Source organism: Lichenostomus cassidix, chromosome 1 (genome assembly GCF_008360975.1).
Source record: "Lichenostomus cassidix isolate B80296 chromosome 1, HeHo_3.0, whole genome shotgun sequence".
Classification (NCBI taxonomy): Eukaryota; Metazoa; Chordata; class Aves; order Passeriformes; family Meliphagidae; genus Lichenostomus; species Lichenostomus cassidix.
This window is the reverse complement of record NC_139479.1, coordinates 94144735-94161541: the sequence shown is the minus strand read 5'-3', so window position 1 is coordinate 94161541 and position 16807 is coordinate 94144735. Positions and strand designations below refer to the sequence as shown.

At 47.1% G+C, this 16807-nt stretch overlaps 1 protein-coding gene across 3 annotated transcripts in view; it reads left to right on the top strand.

The window, feature by feature from the left end:
- The window catches only part of COL8A1 (collagen type VIII alpha 1 chain), an 87439-nt gene extending 70871 nt beyond the window's left edge, over positions 1 to 16568 (top strand). For all 3 annotated transcript variants that reach the window (XM_085071689.1, XM_085071669.1, XM_085071680.1), the window contains 2 exons: positions 10914 to 11229; positions 13029 to 16568. In XM_085071689.1, coding sequence (XP_084927815.1) covers positions 10917 to 11229; positions 13029 to 14935 — 2220 coding nt within the window. In that variant the 5' untranslated portion in view covers positions 10914 to 10916 and the 3' untranslated portion in view covers positions 14936 to 16568. The remainder of the gene's footprint in view (positions 1 to 10913; positions 11230 to 13028) is intronic.
- Positions 16569 to 16807: the final 239 nt, after the last annotated feature.

The following is a 16807-nucleotide window of genomic DNA, read 5'->3' as shown; positions in this document are numbered from 1 at the left end:
TTTATCATGAAATAGGAAAATAACTGTTGCTAAATAATTTTAAAGCATACTCCTGATTTCTTTCTGGGTGGAGCAGTCTGGTATGTTTAACCTTCTAAGGCAAGATTATTTCTTCCACTGTTTGAGCAAAGGTAGGAAAAGTATGCTAAGGGCAGGAATTTTTTAATGGCAAATAGCCTTCCAAAAAAAATTGTCTGAGGGGAAGTTTTTTCAAGAAAAATATTTTACAGACATTTGTTACTGTTTTCATATCTCCCTTGGACTGGGACTTTGGGTTTCTGGGAAGTGGCAGAGTTAGAGCACAGCAAATAAAAATAAGGGAGAGAGAAGCTGCTCTTTCTCTCAACAGGCTCATCAAAGCACAGTGAACGGAAATATTGTAAATGGTAACAATTTGTCTCCAAAATAAAGCCTCCAAAGCCTTTTGCTTTTATTAAAAAAAAAAAAGTCATGAAACAGCATGAGGGCAAGAGCCAAGAAAACACATTTTGTACGCCATCAAAGTGAGAAAAGGAACAGAAATGCTATGCTGTGCCAGTTTCAGACAGAGGCAATCAAGCAAATTTTCTGGCAAGAAGGCAATGCGTAAGGCCACAGGATTGCAACAGGAGTCACAGAGAACAATAAATTATTTCAAATTAAGATCAGACCAAGTACTTCAAGAGTCCCGCACAGATTTCTTGCTTTGTAGTGCAAGAACTCACAGGACTGTTAAAGTAACCACTGTTTGGATTGCAAAGGCTGGAGTATGATCACTACACGAAATAAAATTTCTTTATAACCGAAAAACTGCAACCAAGGAACATGTGCAGAACTAGAACCCAGAATTAGGCTCTCTTTCTTAATGAGATTTGATGATCTTGATTCCTTATTAGGGGTTAATGGCTTGCTGTAATGGATCAATGTAAAGCATTTCAATTTAATGCATACAGTGCTAAAAAGAGCTAGAAAGTTCTAAGCCTCAGAGAGCATCCTGCTTTATCACTGGTAACAAAAAGGCTAAAACTTACCCCTTTTCAAAGAGCCATTCCTCCTGCCTGCCTCAGGCAGCCTAGAGCTACCAGGAGCCCTGGCCTCCCAGAGTGTCCCACAGCAGAGCACTGGCCAGATCAGGTGTTAGCAGAGACAGACACCTGCCTTTTCCAAAGCTGTGGCTGTGTTCTGTCCACCCAGGACACAGTGCAACCCTTTTATCCCAAAATGAAGACACAGTGGCAGTGGCTGTGGCATGGCAGGATGTCACACCTCAGCAGGGTGTTGCGAGTGGCCTACAGGCCATGCAGGGCAGGTCAGACCTCAAGTGGCACCAGTGACTGAAACAGAACTTGCTAGTCAGGAGCACGGGAAGCCCAAGAGAAGCTTCTGGCCACTTTTGCCTTGTCTCCTTAGGTTTGGTACCAAGTGTACCTTAGGCTGAGAAGTCCAGCCTATAGGAATATTACAACTGCAGACAGCTGTTCTTCTTTATGTAACACTTGAACTAGTAAAACAGATTATCTTCCCTGCAACACTTGCAACAATCAGTCACTGTCATTATCAAGAACACTTCTGTAATCAGGATTTTTCTTTCCATTGATACTTTTTGTGAAGTGTTTAAGAAAAATATGTACTCTAGCACCTCATTGTATCTTGCAGATGGCAATGAAGGGAATTTTTGCATGCACATCTAAGCTTTCCTAAGGGTATTGAGATCTACTGATTCACAGAACGCTCCTTCTCTGATTAATCTTCCCAGACACAAGACAGAAAATCCTAAACCATGACATATAAGAATAATATATATATAGACAGATTTAGGACTCAGTGCACCTTCATAAAGCTGACAATTTTTTTTCTGCTTTTAGTACAATAATTTCATTAATCAAATGAGAAACAAAGAGTTCTCTAACCCATAAAACTGGTACATGTCCTTCAGAATAACATTCTGCCACTTATGCTTATTTGCCCCAAGATTCAGGATATACTTGAGTTTATTATTTTTCACAGAAACAGTCTTCTTCCCTCACTTCTGTCTACTCCCATATGTCTGATGAGATGGTGCATTCCACTGACTAACAAGTTTAACGGAGAACTGTGCAGATTATTCACTTGTAATTTAGAGCCAATTGCTATCGTATAGCTTGTGCACAAAGCTGTAGCTGGCTGACCCAAGAGGTAGTGAAATGGAAACTTTTTACACTTCTACCAGTGAGTATAATTCATAGCAACACTATTAGAGGCACCACTTTGGGTTAAAACAGTAAAATGCTGTGATACACTTTGCAAACTATTGTACCATTATAACATACATACAATTGTACCATTACACTTTGGGAGATTTCTGCTGCAGGCAGCCAGCACAACCTATCCCAGGGCAGAGCAAGGCCAAGAATGATGAGTGACAGCTGAGAAGGGAGGTTTCCAAAGCAAGCCTGCAGTTCCCTGCTCACACTGCTTTGCAACCAGCAAGCTCCATAGTTCAGTATCAGCACCTCAAGGTTCAGCCGTCTGGATCACACACTTCAGTCTAAAGTGCATCACCAGTTGTTTGTCTTTGCTTTATTTTGGGGCTAGTGGAATGGCAGTAAATGGGAAATGTTCTCACCAAAGCAATCCCCAAATGAACAACACCCCTAGGAAATGGTTAGGTGACTATAAAAGCACTTCCATGAAAACCAGCTTCCTGTGCAGCGTGTCACCCACGGCAAACCCGTTCCATCTGATAAGGTGAATTCCTTGGACAGTGTCAGTGGCTGTGGCCCGCAGGGAGCTCCTGGTGCAGCACTCGGTAGCAGCAGCAGCCCTGCAAAGAAGGAGCCCTGAGCGCAGTTCCCACGTCGCACAAACAGTCTGTGCTCGGACACATCGGCGGCCAGCCCCAGGCTCCGTGCCAGCAGCGCGATTCCGGGCTGATAAGCAGGGAGGCAGCTCTGCACTTTGATCACTTTGGGTGTTCCGCATTACCAGGTCCAGGCTTGTGTGCCTGACGCAGCCCATCGCCGAACGGGGATCTAGTGGCAGTCATTTAAGTGTCTCCATCGAATGTGCCTGCCACCAAGACTGTAGGCAAATTGCCCAGAAGAGAGCATTAGGCAGAGGATTCAAGTGCATGCCGTATGGCAGGAGAACAGGAAAATGTATTCAAAGGCAGGTATTTGCTAAATCCTACCTATAATTAATTCTAATCCCATAATTAAAGTCGCATGCTTTTCTGCAAACATTCCCCCACGCTGGTCCTTCCTCCCCAGCGCGAGGTCAGGCACCGATTCGTGCAAACAAGTACAGTGTAAATCCATTTACCAGGCAAGAGAGCTGCGTCCCCAGGGACTGGGGTCACCCGGCCCACAGTGCCCAACTCACTGATCCTTGTCACAGCTCCCTGCCATCTGACTCCAAGTAGCTTTCAGGCATTTTCCAGCACACAGCATCTGGGCCAGATCCTCAAAAACATGCAAGAGAGGGACCCGCCTGGAAATCAATCACCAGCGTCAAGCATCTTAATATCATCATAAATTGTGAGCTTCGTGTTTGTGCTGAGTCAGCAGAGCCCTGTGCATGGGAGCTGGGGTTGTGCTGATGCCAATCTCATCGTGCCTGGATCTGCAGAGAGAGGAGGACATGCCTACCCAAGCCCACATAGCTAGGCTCACAGCACACTGGGCATGGGGAGAAGGCTGGAGGCAACCTAATTATGTCAGCATGGGCTAAAATCTTCTCCTTGTGGCTGCTTCCACTGCCAGGGTGTGTTTTCACACACAGCCACACATGAAACACCTGCATGCAGGCAACAGATACAGCCCCACATGCCTGTATAATACACTGTTTGGAAGTAAGAAACTGGGGAAACCCAAGGGTGCCATTTTCATACAGAAAGCTGGGTGATCATCCAGAGAGAGCACACACATGAATGTGTTTGTTGACAAACTGGAGCAGAGGCAAGTGGTTTGTTTTTGGAAATGCATTTACAAATGGATAAACAGAGACCTCCCTAGACATTGCAAGACAAGATCATGCAACTACCACTGAAGCCAAAGACAGCTTATAGATGACCATTGATTTGTAAGATGAAGCCATTTATTTTGATGGCATCACACTTCTCTAAAAAAGAAACTGTAGGCACCATCTTGAATTTTAAAAACCCTAGAAACAAGCATCTGCCACGTGTTGAATATTCCCCATTAGCAGCAGGTTTATGCATGCATGCATTTTAAAATGTTTATTATGACAATACTTGTTATGACTGCCTTAGATTTAGTAAATACCACATGATAATCAGACACAGTTGTTAGACCTTGAGCAAAATATGATTTAATTTATTTTTAACATACTGAACAATAGCTATTTCTTGGTAATCTAAACTGAACACAGATACTTGAGACTACTTTGTTTCCTTGGAGGGGACAGTGAAAAAGAGGGAGGGAGGGGGAAAAAAATAAACCTGATCTCTGTGGGAGAGTTTCACAAGAAGCAAAAAGGCAGGATTACACTTACCATAAATCCTACTTTCCTTCCTACTGAATGCACAAACCCTTATGGACACTTTAGCAAAGTAAATTCTTCACCTACTCAGGAAAGAGATATTGCCTTCAGTGAAGCTGTAAGCACTGTTACAAGCAAAATGGTGCAGAACCCAAAACCCGCTGGGGCATAGATCAACCATCTCCTGCCAACAGCATGGCTGGATCCTCACACAGGGGCTGTGCTTTCCTTTACTGTCCTCCTGCTCTTCACTGCTTAAAACAAGATTAAATCAGGGTAGCTAGTCTTAATTTGGGTTACAAAACACGTTAGCTTTCAGAGGAAATCCATGTCAAGTACGTTTGGTTGCCTTCACTCCCTGCTTTTATGTGGAATATGACTCAATTTGCAAAAAGAAACCCCCTACATTGTGTTTAATTAGTTTGCTGGTAAATTTGAAAACATCTGCCCAAATGACATAAAGACTCATTTGGCACAGAAAGACAGGAGAGTAATCACTTCTTAATGTGTGCATTAAATGGCTCTAAGCTCTTAGCTTAGAGCACGTACAAAATTATTTGGCATGCAGAAGGTTTTGTTTTTTCCTGTCCCTGAAAACAAAAGTTCCCACTAAAATTCAATCTTTGTACAGTACAGGGTATCCTCAGGTCTCTTCAGAAAGTACTCACTGACTGACAGGTTAGTCCTCAAGGGAGTTAGTGATCCAGAGATGAATTTTAGCTGTGATGAAGTTTTGAAATAGTGTCTTTGAAAACTGTGGACAACATTGTGCTGGGAAATTCACTGCTTAAGTCACCTACACATTGCAGCACCAGTGCTAAGAACAACAACCAACATTTGCTTGACTTTCCACATCTGAAAACACCCCACCCTTGAAGTCACCACAGCCATTCACTGGATAGGAATAGCTTAGGTCACTACAGGAACTAAGGCCTCTGTAGCTGCTCTTCTCATTTTGTGCTAGGAGTTCTTACAAAAAAGGTAGCCAGCTAACAGCATTAGTTTACAAATGCCAACACCCCCACCTCTAATTTATATGCCCAGTGCCTAATCCAATGCTTTTCATGTGGTGAAGACCTTAACAAAAACATGTATGTGGGGGGGGTGTGCACATGTTTGTGAGCACACTCAGTGGTGTAAAGGATCCATACTGTAGAAAGCAGGGACAGGATAGGCCCTTGTTTCCAAAGTAGCACTAAAACACAAAGAAAAAGTGCTATCACTTTGTGAGGACTTTAATTCTCTCTTACAAAAGCCCTTCTTTCACATCCCTTGAGCTGCCATGTACCTCCATATATGAACTGGGGGCCAGCAAGTGGAAACCCCCCAGAGAGCAGCTGTGCCACTCACCCACCAGCTCTCTGCAAAGCACTGGGGCTACTGCTTATGCACCTTAATGCTGTTTGCCATTTCCATTGCATTATACTGCTCCTGCTCTCTGTCTGTATGACAGAGACTTCAGTGAGGTTTATAATGTTCCTGTGGGATTGGATCTCCTGTCCCCAGAAGTAGAGCCATCCCTGGATACACCATTGTAGATACTTGGTAATAGGATCTGTTATCAACATCACCCCAGAAGTCACCCTAACCACTTCTGATCTGAAGACAAAAACACCCTGGAGAATTTAGCTTTTTATCATCAGGCTTTTTTAGTAGCACTCTTCTGGGAAATAAATCTCCAGAGTCACTAGGAGTTTATTTTGCAGCAGTCATTTTCCATGTGGAAATCAGAGCACTAGCAAGTCCATCCCCCCAGTGCAGTGGGGAACTGGTCCCTGCAGCTTCAGGCAGCCCCCATGGAAGAGACCCCAGGGAAAAGACTTCTACCCCAGGTCACTGACATCTACTCATGTCTTATGCTTATTTGGGAAATACAGCACTTCAAAAGCGAGGGGTGGTAAATTAAGCCCATGGGGATAGTCTCTGGGTGAGTAACTTAGAGGTTCTGAGACAACCCAACATGGGTTGCAGAGTGATGACTTTCCTGTAAGAACCAATAAATCAAGGCCTAGTTTCCACTCTTTGCAAGACCACCTATGATTTCAAGTCCCAAGTGGATGGGCATCACTCTTTCCATACATTCTTTACATAATTAGGCTAAACCAGCCATTATTTCCTCACACCAATTTAAGAATTATGACTGCTGGTACATTTTGTTTTGTCTTCTGTTTCTGCTGACAAAGTCAAATAGCCAGAGGAAGGTCCTTTCTAGTTTTCTCAGGAGAACAGCTCTACCAAAGAGATTATTGAGAAATGTTCTCACTTAAGCTTCGCCTGTAAAAATGTGTTTTTGCTGGGACTCTCTCTCACCCCCAGAGCCAACCACATGCCTTCACACAATCAGCTCAACACCAGGGTTTAGGATAATTTTCCTTCACCCTTCAATGCTTTGTCCCACCTTAGGTAAAGCAAGACATTTATTGTGGCTTTATCTAAATGACTGGTGCAAAACGACATGTCACATGGTGGGAAGGCACAGTTGCTCTTCTCCTCCATCTTCCTTCTGACATCCAAACAGTTTACATAAAACTTTGACTTCTCCAAGCCCTTGGCTTCTCTAAAGGTGCACATATGCACCTATTTACCTGCCACAAATACACACACACATTCCTCTTGCTTTCTAACAAAAACCCCGGGAAATCCCAATCCAAAGTGAAATTATTGCTCCACAACAGCCACCTTTGAAAGCATGTCAGATTGCATTACATGAATGGGTTTGGAGGTGATCCCTAAATTGCTGGGATTTGGGGGAAGGGAATGGGAAGTGTTACACTTTGGCTGCATCTTCAACACAGATTTTTCTCCTCTTCTATTTTCCTTAAGATCTGTCACTGCTGGGAAAAAACCTCCTTTTGCTGTTCAGAAGCTCTGGAGGACCTGTCCAACATTTAGGATCTACAGGCTTCTTTTGAAAACCAAGAGCAAGATTTCCAGTAGCTTTTAGGCATTTAAAGATGCTGGTGGTTTCCTAGTGAGGTCTTCAAACCAGAGCTGTGCACCCAGGCATTCAGAAACAAACTGGAAAGCGGAAAAATACACCTTCAACTTCTCTCAGTACATAAATAAATTACATTTTAGAGAAGATGAGTAGGATGAGAAAGGCAATGAGCTGAAACACTGAAGGACTATCCCCGGCATCCCTCATGCTTCCAGGCAGGCTTTCCCTGTAGTGATGGTATCTGACAGCAATAATCCAGCAGCAGCACACATGACTCTACCACATTTCTCATCAATTCTAATTTTGTCTGATTCCTCCTTCCTTTGGGAGCAGGGGAAAACGAGCTGTGCAGACAGTACTGAACACAGGCTGCATCTCCAGTACCTGCGGCAGATCCCAAGCCCCAGACAGCTCACGAGGCCACAGGGGAGGCTCTGACCTCCTCCCACAAACATGTGAGCCAAGTCCCATCTAGCCCATGGCTGTCCAGCAAATAAACCCCCACCTTCCACCTCAGCTAGTCACAGGCACTAGCCCCAGCCAAAATCAATAGATGAGAAGCAATCTGTCATTTCCAGGCCACACTGGTTGGGTTATGGATGAGTCAAAGAACACTACAGGAAACACAGATGTGGTGAGATCACCTCCTTCTCTGGAGCCTTCCTATCTCTGCAAGTCTTGCCTGATCTCCCTCAAAATTTCCATGTGCGCACACAAAACCACCTCCTGTGCCACGGGGTGCTGCCTGTTCCAGCGCAGGTGCGTTGCATGACGCTTGGCAGGGCCAGGCCAGCCTGGCACGAGCAGCAGGAGGCTGAGTTCACCCTGAGCTGCAGGCAGCCTGGTGTCTCCCCGTAGGAAATTTTTTTCAATTATTTCAAATACCTCCCACTCGCACACAAAGCCCATGTTTTGTAATAAAAACAGAGAGAAAATCTCATCCAAAGGAATTTTACCTATTTCCCCCTCTACTTATTCCACTGAAGTTATCTTTTTTAAAAAAACAACGCCCCCAAAACTGGCCACCAGAACAACAAAGTAGCCAAAAAGCTCATTTAATAACCTCATTCTTCAAAATCCACCCTGCCTTTCATATTAGTTGGTTTCAACAACAGTCCTATATCATCCAGTATAACTTTTTTAAAGGTTTCACTGCATTTCCCCCTTTATACGGATAATGCTTTTCCTTTGAGAGAGATGCAGAGAATACTGCGAATTTTCCAGTAACTGGAATTTTCCCTGCAAACTGAGGCAGGCATTACCTTATTCAGCTACAGAGAGACAAAGGTGTTGCAAGTTACTCATTTTGCACAGAAAGGAGCAGGAAGGCCAAGAAGGACAAGAAGGGGGACATATCCCTGCCTCACCCCCTCAAAAAAAAGAAGGTTGCTTAGGGTCCATGTGCCCATTAGTTCAGTCACCACACCCCAGCCAAGCCACAGTAACTGATCATGCACAGGCTGTCCTCACACTTCAAAGATCACCACTGAGCTTTAAGCAGAAATACCATGTTCCAAGGCCCTAATCCTTTAGCTCACAGCAGCACAGCCAGCTGTGGGCTAAAAGCCACATTAAACTCACTGGAGGAGAAGCATTTGCTGAAATGCTTTTCTGAACAAGGATGAGCGACTGTGCTTGGGCTTTAGCTACACTTACAAACTCCTGTACATCTTGGCTGTGGTTTTTTTTGCCACATGGCAGCTGGTTACGTCCAAGAATTCCTGGGAGAGAAAGTGACTGTAGAAAGTCAGCTGTGCAACATATGCTCCATCTAGTGTTCATTCGGAGTATTTCATTTTCTTAAAAGGTTTGGTTTGCTGTTAACACGAATTTCCATCTTTCGCGTAGTTCATTTGTTTATATATGATCACTACTGAAAATAACCTGCTTGTTGTTTCAACTACACTATTTTGATCCACCCTCCACTTACACCTTCAGTAATGATTATACACCAATTTCCATTTAGAAATTAAATCTCAGGGCAAAATGAAGGGAAAATGTTTTAAAAGAGCAGCAAGCAATTCCCCAGGCACTTTACTAATGTAAAGTGAATGGGAAACTTCAAGGAGCAAAATATAAAACGAAGAGGACATACAGGGAAAAGCTTCTCCCACGAAGGATACTTCCCAGACATGGGGGTACAGTGCTGAAAGGGCACCCCTTTGCCACACACTGAGGTGCTTTTTCATCCTCTATGTTGAGCAACCATATGGCTGCTGGGGAAGGAGAGGAAAATAAGCAGGTGGCACAAAGCCCCTGCTGCCTCCTCAGGCTGCCCTCATCACACCAGGGCACAGCAGCTGCTGGGAACAAGTCCCAGCCAGCAGCTCAGCAAAGCTCTGCAGCACAAATGACTTGGAAACGCACAGGGGCTTTTCCAGGTGCCCAGGTTGGGTGCAAGGCATATTTGCATGGCAGAAAAACACAGACAGTGGCAACAGCTATCAGGCCTGGCCATTTCCATGTGTACTTGAAAAGGCCAGGACTTGCATGCCAGATTTGGTTGTGGGGCAAAATATTACAAACCACGAAGTCTCTTTTTACCCCAAGCTGCCCCCTAATTTGCACTACTTGCAGGAGTTCATGACCCCTAATTTGCTGCTCAGCTGATGGTAATGCCCTTAACTGCAAAAAGAAAAGCCAACAGCTGATGGGACAAGAAGTCCCAAGCTTACATTTTGATAAAGCAAAAGAAAATAAGCTCAACCCCATTGTGTTGTGTTAACAGGACTGGTGAGTTGCTGGGATGGGCTGCCTTGCCATGGGCCAAGATGTGCAGTGGGGAAGACCTTTAGAAAATGGTTTCTCTGAAAATGGTTTAGAACATTCCCAAAGAAAGGCTTGGGTTGGGTGATCATGCCTGGAGCAGTGGTGGCCCAAGCAGGCCAGCTTCTGGGAGGAGGCCGAGAGGATCCCAGCGCGGTTAAGAGGAGAGCTGACGAGGAGCTGTGATAGGAGCAGACAGCCCTTGGATGCTGCGGTGACAGGGCACAATCCTAGGCACACACTTAAGCTGCAGAAACGGAGCTTTCACTTCTGTGGAAAGCAGAAGGGGCACTGACAATATAGCTTCCTGGGGCAGAAAGCATTCAGGCGATCCCCACATCCCCTGCCTGCTCTTCCCCTGTGCCAGAGCCTGCAGCAGAGCTCGCTGAAGTTGTGCTGTGGTAGTGACACAAGTGAGAAAGCAGCAAACTGGGAGCAGGGCCCTGTGTGAAGAAACCACAGAGGGCACCCCTGGGGTTGCATAAAACTAAATACATACATGAATATTTGCTGTAATAGTACTACTTGAGTAGAGTCTCCAATAAACCAGACACAGGCCTGCTGCACGATGTCCTCCAGGGCAGCACACAAACCAGGGCCAGTTTGCAGAGATTTAGGTCCAGTACAGGACCAGGAGATTTAGACCAGGTCTAGTTTGCTGCAGAAATTGAGAGCAGGCTGGCTGAATAGCAAATGCACAACACGAAAAAACATCTTCTGCCAACTGTATGTTTTGTGGTGCTTTTCACAGGTGATGGCCGCGCTACTCTTCCCTGTGCAGCTGCTGGCAGTGGCTGTCACGGTTTTCCTAGAGCTGGTGAGGTCTGCTCAAGGTGGTGCCTACTATGGGATCAAGCAGCTGCCACCTCAGGTGCCCCAGTACCAACCTCTCGGACAACAAGTACCTCACATGCCACTGGGCAAAGAAGGCATCCCAATGCAGCACCTGGGCAAGGAGGTGCCCCACATGCAGTACGGGAAGGAGTATCCCCATCTGCCTCAGTACAGGAAGGAGATCCCACAGATGCCCATGCTTGGCAAGGATATGGCTCCAAAGAAAGAGAAAGGTGAGTCGGCATGTCCCTCGCCACTCCTGCATGGTCCCATCTGGTGTGCCAGAGCACTGTTTGCCCAGAGGAAACTGAACACTGGAGCAGGCTGCTGCAGGCTGGGCACAGCACCTTTGTGCCCAAAGGACTGGCCAGGCTGGCACCTGGCCACACGTGGACAAAACACGCTCACAGGAGCTGTAGGCAGCTCAGGGTCACCAGCACAAGACCACGGTCATCCTCTGAGCTGCAGCAGAACCTCTGAGCAGCCCTACCTGCAGTGAGCCTCCAGCACACAGGGCTGGCCTCACGTTTGCTCAGGTGCTTGTTCAAGGCTAGGAAAGCTTTGTCATCCCACCTGTCTGCAGAAGACCCTCTGATGGGGCTTCAAGTGATGGCCCAGGGTCCTGTCTGGATCTGCTCCCACTCTGACTGCAACAATCAGACATACGAGCTAAGAGCCCCGAGATTTAAATTCATGGGAACATCGCTGTTTTGTCTGAATTTGTTCAGACCCCGTGATTTAGAGGTTTGTCAATGAAAACATACAATTGCTCTTCTGACTCTGGAGTCTTCTTTCTGTAGGTTATTTATGGGTGTAACAGAGGCATTGAAAGTACAGAGGATTAGTGCACAAGTCTGCACGTACAAGCATTTTCCCTATTCAGTAAAGGAAGTTTGGACAGTATTAAGATATTTCAGGAAACAAAAAAAAAGTCCAAAATACAAAGAGTGACCAGGAACACCCAGTGTCATGCAGTCCTTGTGAGGAGCACCAGCGTCTGTGCAACTGCAGACAAGCTGGTTAACTTTGTTGTACTGAGGCTTCAGCTAACCACAGCCTCCACTGACTTCAGAGGAAAACGGAAGATTTCAGGGCCTATTTTTGGAGTGTCTGAACAAGTACCATTGGCTGTAGTAGAATCAACCTATCTTGTGACCAAAGATTTTCAACGTGCATAAAACTCAACATATGCAGAGAGGGCGGGTTGCTGCCTCCCAAAGAACAGTTAATTCTCTTGTCCTGAAACCTCATCTCCTGTCCTTCCCCAGATCTCTCACTTCTTTACCCATTTTAGAGCTGGAAAGACTTTCCACTTAAGACAAAAAGCCTACAGCTTGAAAAACAACCAACCCCAACCATTTCCCCACACTGACCTGCAATGATAAGTGGTCACATACACAAAAATGTGGGTTTGGACAATACAAATGTCTTGCAAAGTGTTTAGAAGAGCCATAACTAGACACAGCTACACCAAAACAGCAATGCTGATTAAGGCTGTAGGTTTCCAGTAACACTTTAATGGCAACCAAAGCCTTGGAGAAAATACAGATGTACCTACATATAAACTTCTTACCAATACGATCTTTTTTAATTGATCTTGCTCATTTAAGGCCCTCAAGACAAAGCATTTTTATGCCAGGACTCCTCCCACAGCACAAGAACACAGAGTTTCCTGCAAAAGCTCTTAAAGGTAGACTAACTTACAGCAACATGGAACAGAAGGCAGGTTTTGGCATTTAAGATTGTACAGGTGGAAAACATGAGCAAAGTGCAAACAGCTTTTACATATGACGCATAATAATTATTCTATGGAAACAGAAGTATGCAAGGAAGTTTGGAGTATGCAAAACAGCAGTAAAAGCCTCTTCCTTCTCTACACCAACCTGTAACTTGTTAGCTGTCTCTGTCTTCCACAAAACCATGAGGCATCATAAAAACCATGTTCAATTCAAAACTGCCTGTTTTTTGAAGGATGTGATTACAATCACCTTTTATCTCTCTCCCTCCCCTTTTTCTTTTCTTCCCAACCCAGAAATCCCCATGCGCAGTCTGAGGGGTGAGCAAGGTCCCCCCGGTGAGCCAGGACCAAGAGGGCCACCAGGGCCACCAGGATTACCAGGTCATGGTGTGCCAGGAGCCAAAGGAAAACCAGGCCCACAAGGATACCCAGGAATTGGAAAGCCGGGTTTGCCAGGGATGCCAGGAAAACCAGGGGTCATGGGGCCCCCAGGGCCAAGAGGGGAGATGGGGCCGAAGGGGGAGGTTGGGCCCATGGGGATCCCTGGACCACAAGGACCACCAGGGCCTCATGGGCTTCCCGGCATAGGGAAAGCAGGTCCTCCAGGGCTGCAGGGACAGCCAGGGCCAAAGGGTGAGCCTGGGATGAAAGGACCACCTGGAATCCCTGGGATCCCAGGGCCAAAAGGGGAGAAGGGTGTGGGAATCCCGGGTTTGCCAGGTCTGAAGGGTCCACCCGGGCTGCCTGGTCCCCCCGGCCCCGTGGGGCTGCCGGGGGTCGGCAAACCGGGCATGGTCGGCTTCCCTGGCCCCCAGGGACCCCTGGGCAAACCTGGACCCCCAGGAGAGTTAGGGCTGCAGGGGCCTCCAGGGGCCCCCGGGATCCAAGGCCCTCCCGGTCCGCCTGGCATTGGCAAACCAGGCCAGGACGGCGTGCCTGGCCAGCCCGGCTTCCCAGGCGGCAAAGGGGAGCAGGGATTGCCAGGCCTGCCGGGGCCCCCTGGCCTCCCTGGGGTCGGGAAGCCAGGCTTCCCTGGGCCCAAAGGGGAGCGAGGTGTGGGTGGTCTGCCTGGCCCCCTGGGGCCGAAGGGGGAGAAGGGGCACGCAGGGCCACCTGGCATGGGAGGGCCACCAGGGGAGCCAGGCCAGCCCGGACTGCCGGGCATCATGGGCCCCCCGGGTGCTGCTGGTTTCCCAGGACCTAAGGGAGAGGGGGGTCCCGTAGGGCCACCAGGACCAGTGGGCCCCAAGGGAGAACCCGGCCTGCAGGGTTTCCCAGGAAAGCCAGGCTTTCCCGGGGAAGTGGGTGGCCCCGGGCTCCGGGGGTTGCCGGGCCCCACAGGGCCCAAGGGGGAAGCCGGCCACAAAGGCTTGCCGGGGCTGCCGGGTGTCCCAGGGCTCGTGGGGCCGAAGGGCGAGCCCGGGCTCCCCGGTGCCCAGGGGCTTCAGGGCCCCTCGGGCATCCCAGGCATCGCAGGCCCCAGCGGTCCCATCGGCCCCCCCGGGCTGCCAGGGGCTAAGGGTGAGCCAGGCATGCCCGGCCCCCCCGGCTTCCCCGGTGTTGGCAAACCGGGTGTTGCGGGGCTGCAAGGACCCCCGGGGAAGCCCGGGGCACTCGGTCCTCCTGGCCAGCCAGGGCTCCAGGGGCCACCGGGCCCCCCCGGACCCCCAGGTCCCCCGGTCATCATCCCACCCACTCCACCAGCCGTGGGACAGTACCTGCCTGAGGCGGGGCCAGGGGTAGAAGGCCTGAAGCCCCCCTACGGCTACAAGGGCAAGAAAGGCAAGGTCGGCGGCATTGTCTACGAGATGCCCGCGTTCACGGCAGAGCTCCTCACGCCTTTCCCCCGCGTCGGGGTGCCCGTGAAGTTCGACAAGCTCCTGTACAACGGCCGGCAGAACTACAACCCCCAGACGGGGATCTTCACCTGCGAGATCCCCGGCGTCTACTACTTTGCCTACCACGTGCACTGTAAAGGCGCCAACGTGTGGGTGGCACTGTACAAGAACAACGAGCCGCTCATGTACACCTACGACGAGTACAAGAAGGGCTTCCTCGACCAGGCTTCGGGCAGTGCCGTGGTGCAGCTGATGCCCGGAGACAAGGTTTACGTTCAGATGCCATCCGAGCAGGCGGCAGGACTCTATGCTGGGCAGTACGTTCATTCGTCTTTTTCAGGATATTTATTGTATCCCATGTAAAACGAAACAAACAGACACACACACAAGACACACACACACACAGTCAAAACGTTTCTCCTCTGCTTCAAACTTCTACACCACAAAAGATGCATTTTATGACCATTTTGGACCATCTTGTACAAAAACAAAAAAATAAATACAAAGTTTAACATTATGCACAGCTAGTTATAAAAAAAGGTGTGGTGAACATATCTAAAGATGTGTATCAGGTTCATAAACAGTTGTTTTTCACCCAAGGGGGACATATTAGCTGTACATTATATATTTCTGCAATGCCATGCTTACTTAATTTCATTCACAGTAATTCAGTACTAAAGTTCAAATCAGTATGTCACTCACTCCTGTTGCATTGATCATAGTTATGAGATGAAAAACAGTGACTTAAACCAGAGTAGGTCAGTCTCTAATTATATGAAAAAAATTGAGTGGCTTATTTGTCTGGGTGGGGGTTTTCTTGGGTTTTTGACAGCAGGTCTGCCTGACAAGCAAAGGTTCTCTTAGCTGGAGACCTTTATTTCCCTTCCCCTGTAATAAAATAATCCTTCAGGTGTGTTTTTTCCTGAACAATTTATTTATGATGGAAGAGAAATACCGATGGTGTAACTATTCCCCCTGAGCCTTCTCCAGCAGTCACTGGACCTAAAATGTCACCACTGACTCCAGCAGGCACTGGTTCCACCTTCCAATGCCACAGCACTTAGAAAGTTTCCATCTCTATTCACAGCTCAAGCAGATGAGGTAAATCCTCCCCATTTACTTTGTGCCATGTCATTGAGGCATTTTGGCCAACACATGGCAATACATCAAGGTGGGATAAATTTGCTTGGATTTCTGTGCTTGTACCAAGAACCCATTTGGCTTGTCAGAAGAGATGCCTATTCTGCCACTCAGCAAAAACTGAATCAGTTTGCTCTTCAATGACTAGGCAAAGCAGAAGTAGCTCTGTTTGCTTAACTGATTTGTTGCTTGAGATCAACCAATAACTTTACCAGCAATACTGATCACGCAAATTTATCCAAGAACTTGGTTCTATCTAAAAGCTGATTTCCAATCCTTATTTATAAGGATTCCAATTACCAGTTGTCAAGGAGAACCTGCAGGCCTCAATACTTTTCTGTACTTGAGGACAGCGGCTTCTGTGCACGAAGTCTCTGTCTGCTCATCAATGGTGCTAATCTCACCTCAACAAGTGTTCCGTTTCCAAAGAGCAGTGGACCTTGCTGTGGTTCCCTGTACAGTGCTGCACTTCACACACTGCTGCGCTAGTTCAAAGAGTTAAGTGCTCATCATTTCTTCGATGTCTTTAGCTACCGCTACTGCTTTTGATTCAAAAATGAACTAGATTTTTCATGCAGAACTAAGATTGGATTTAACTGGCATTACCATTATTTAAATGCAGAGTTTAATGCAGTCTAACATTGACTAAGGACTCCAGTGATATAATGTGGTGCTTTATCTCAGAAATTTTATGGAACGGTGGCAAGAATGGACGGACAGTTTACCAGACACTGGTGACTTCAGTATGTTCCCAGAATATATGAGATATGTCAAAAGCAAATAATTTTGTATTTAAAATTTTTGTACTGATTTGAAAAAAATATCTTATTAAATATCTTTAAAAATAAAACCAAAACCCAAGTCTGTCTTCATTCAGAACTACCAGAAGGAAGATTTAACCTGAATTCATGTATCAGACCACAAGGACTCTCTGAAATCACTGACCGCCTGATATTGGGGGGGGGGGGGAAATTTAAAAAGAGACACCCTTTTCTGAAGTTCCCATCACCTGGCAAAACATGCTTGAAGCCACTGAGGGAACATGTCCCATTTGGTGGGAGGGCACAGCAGGGTCCAGGGGGAACACAAAGAAGG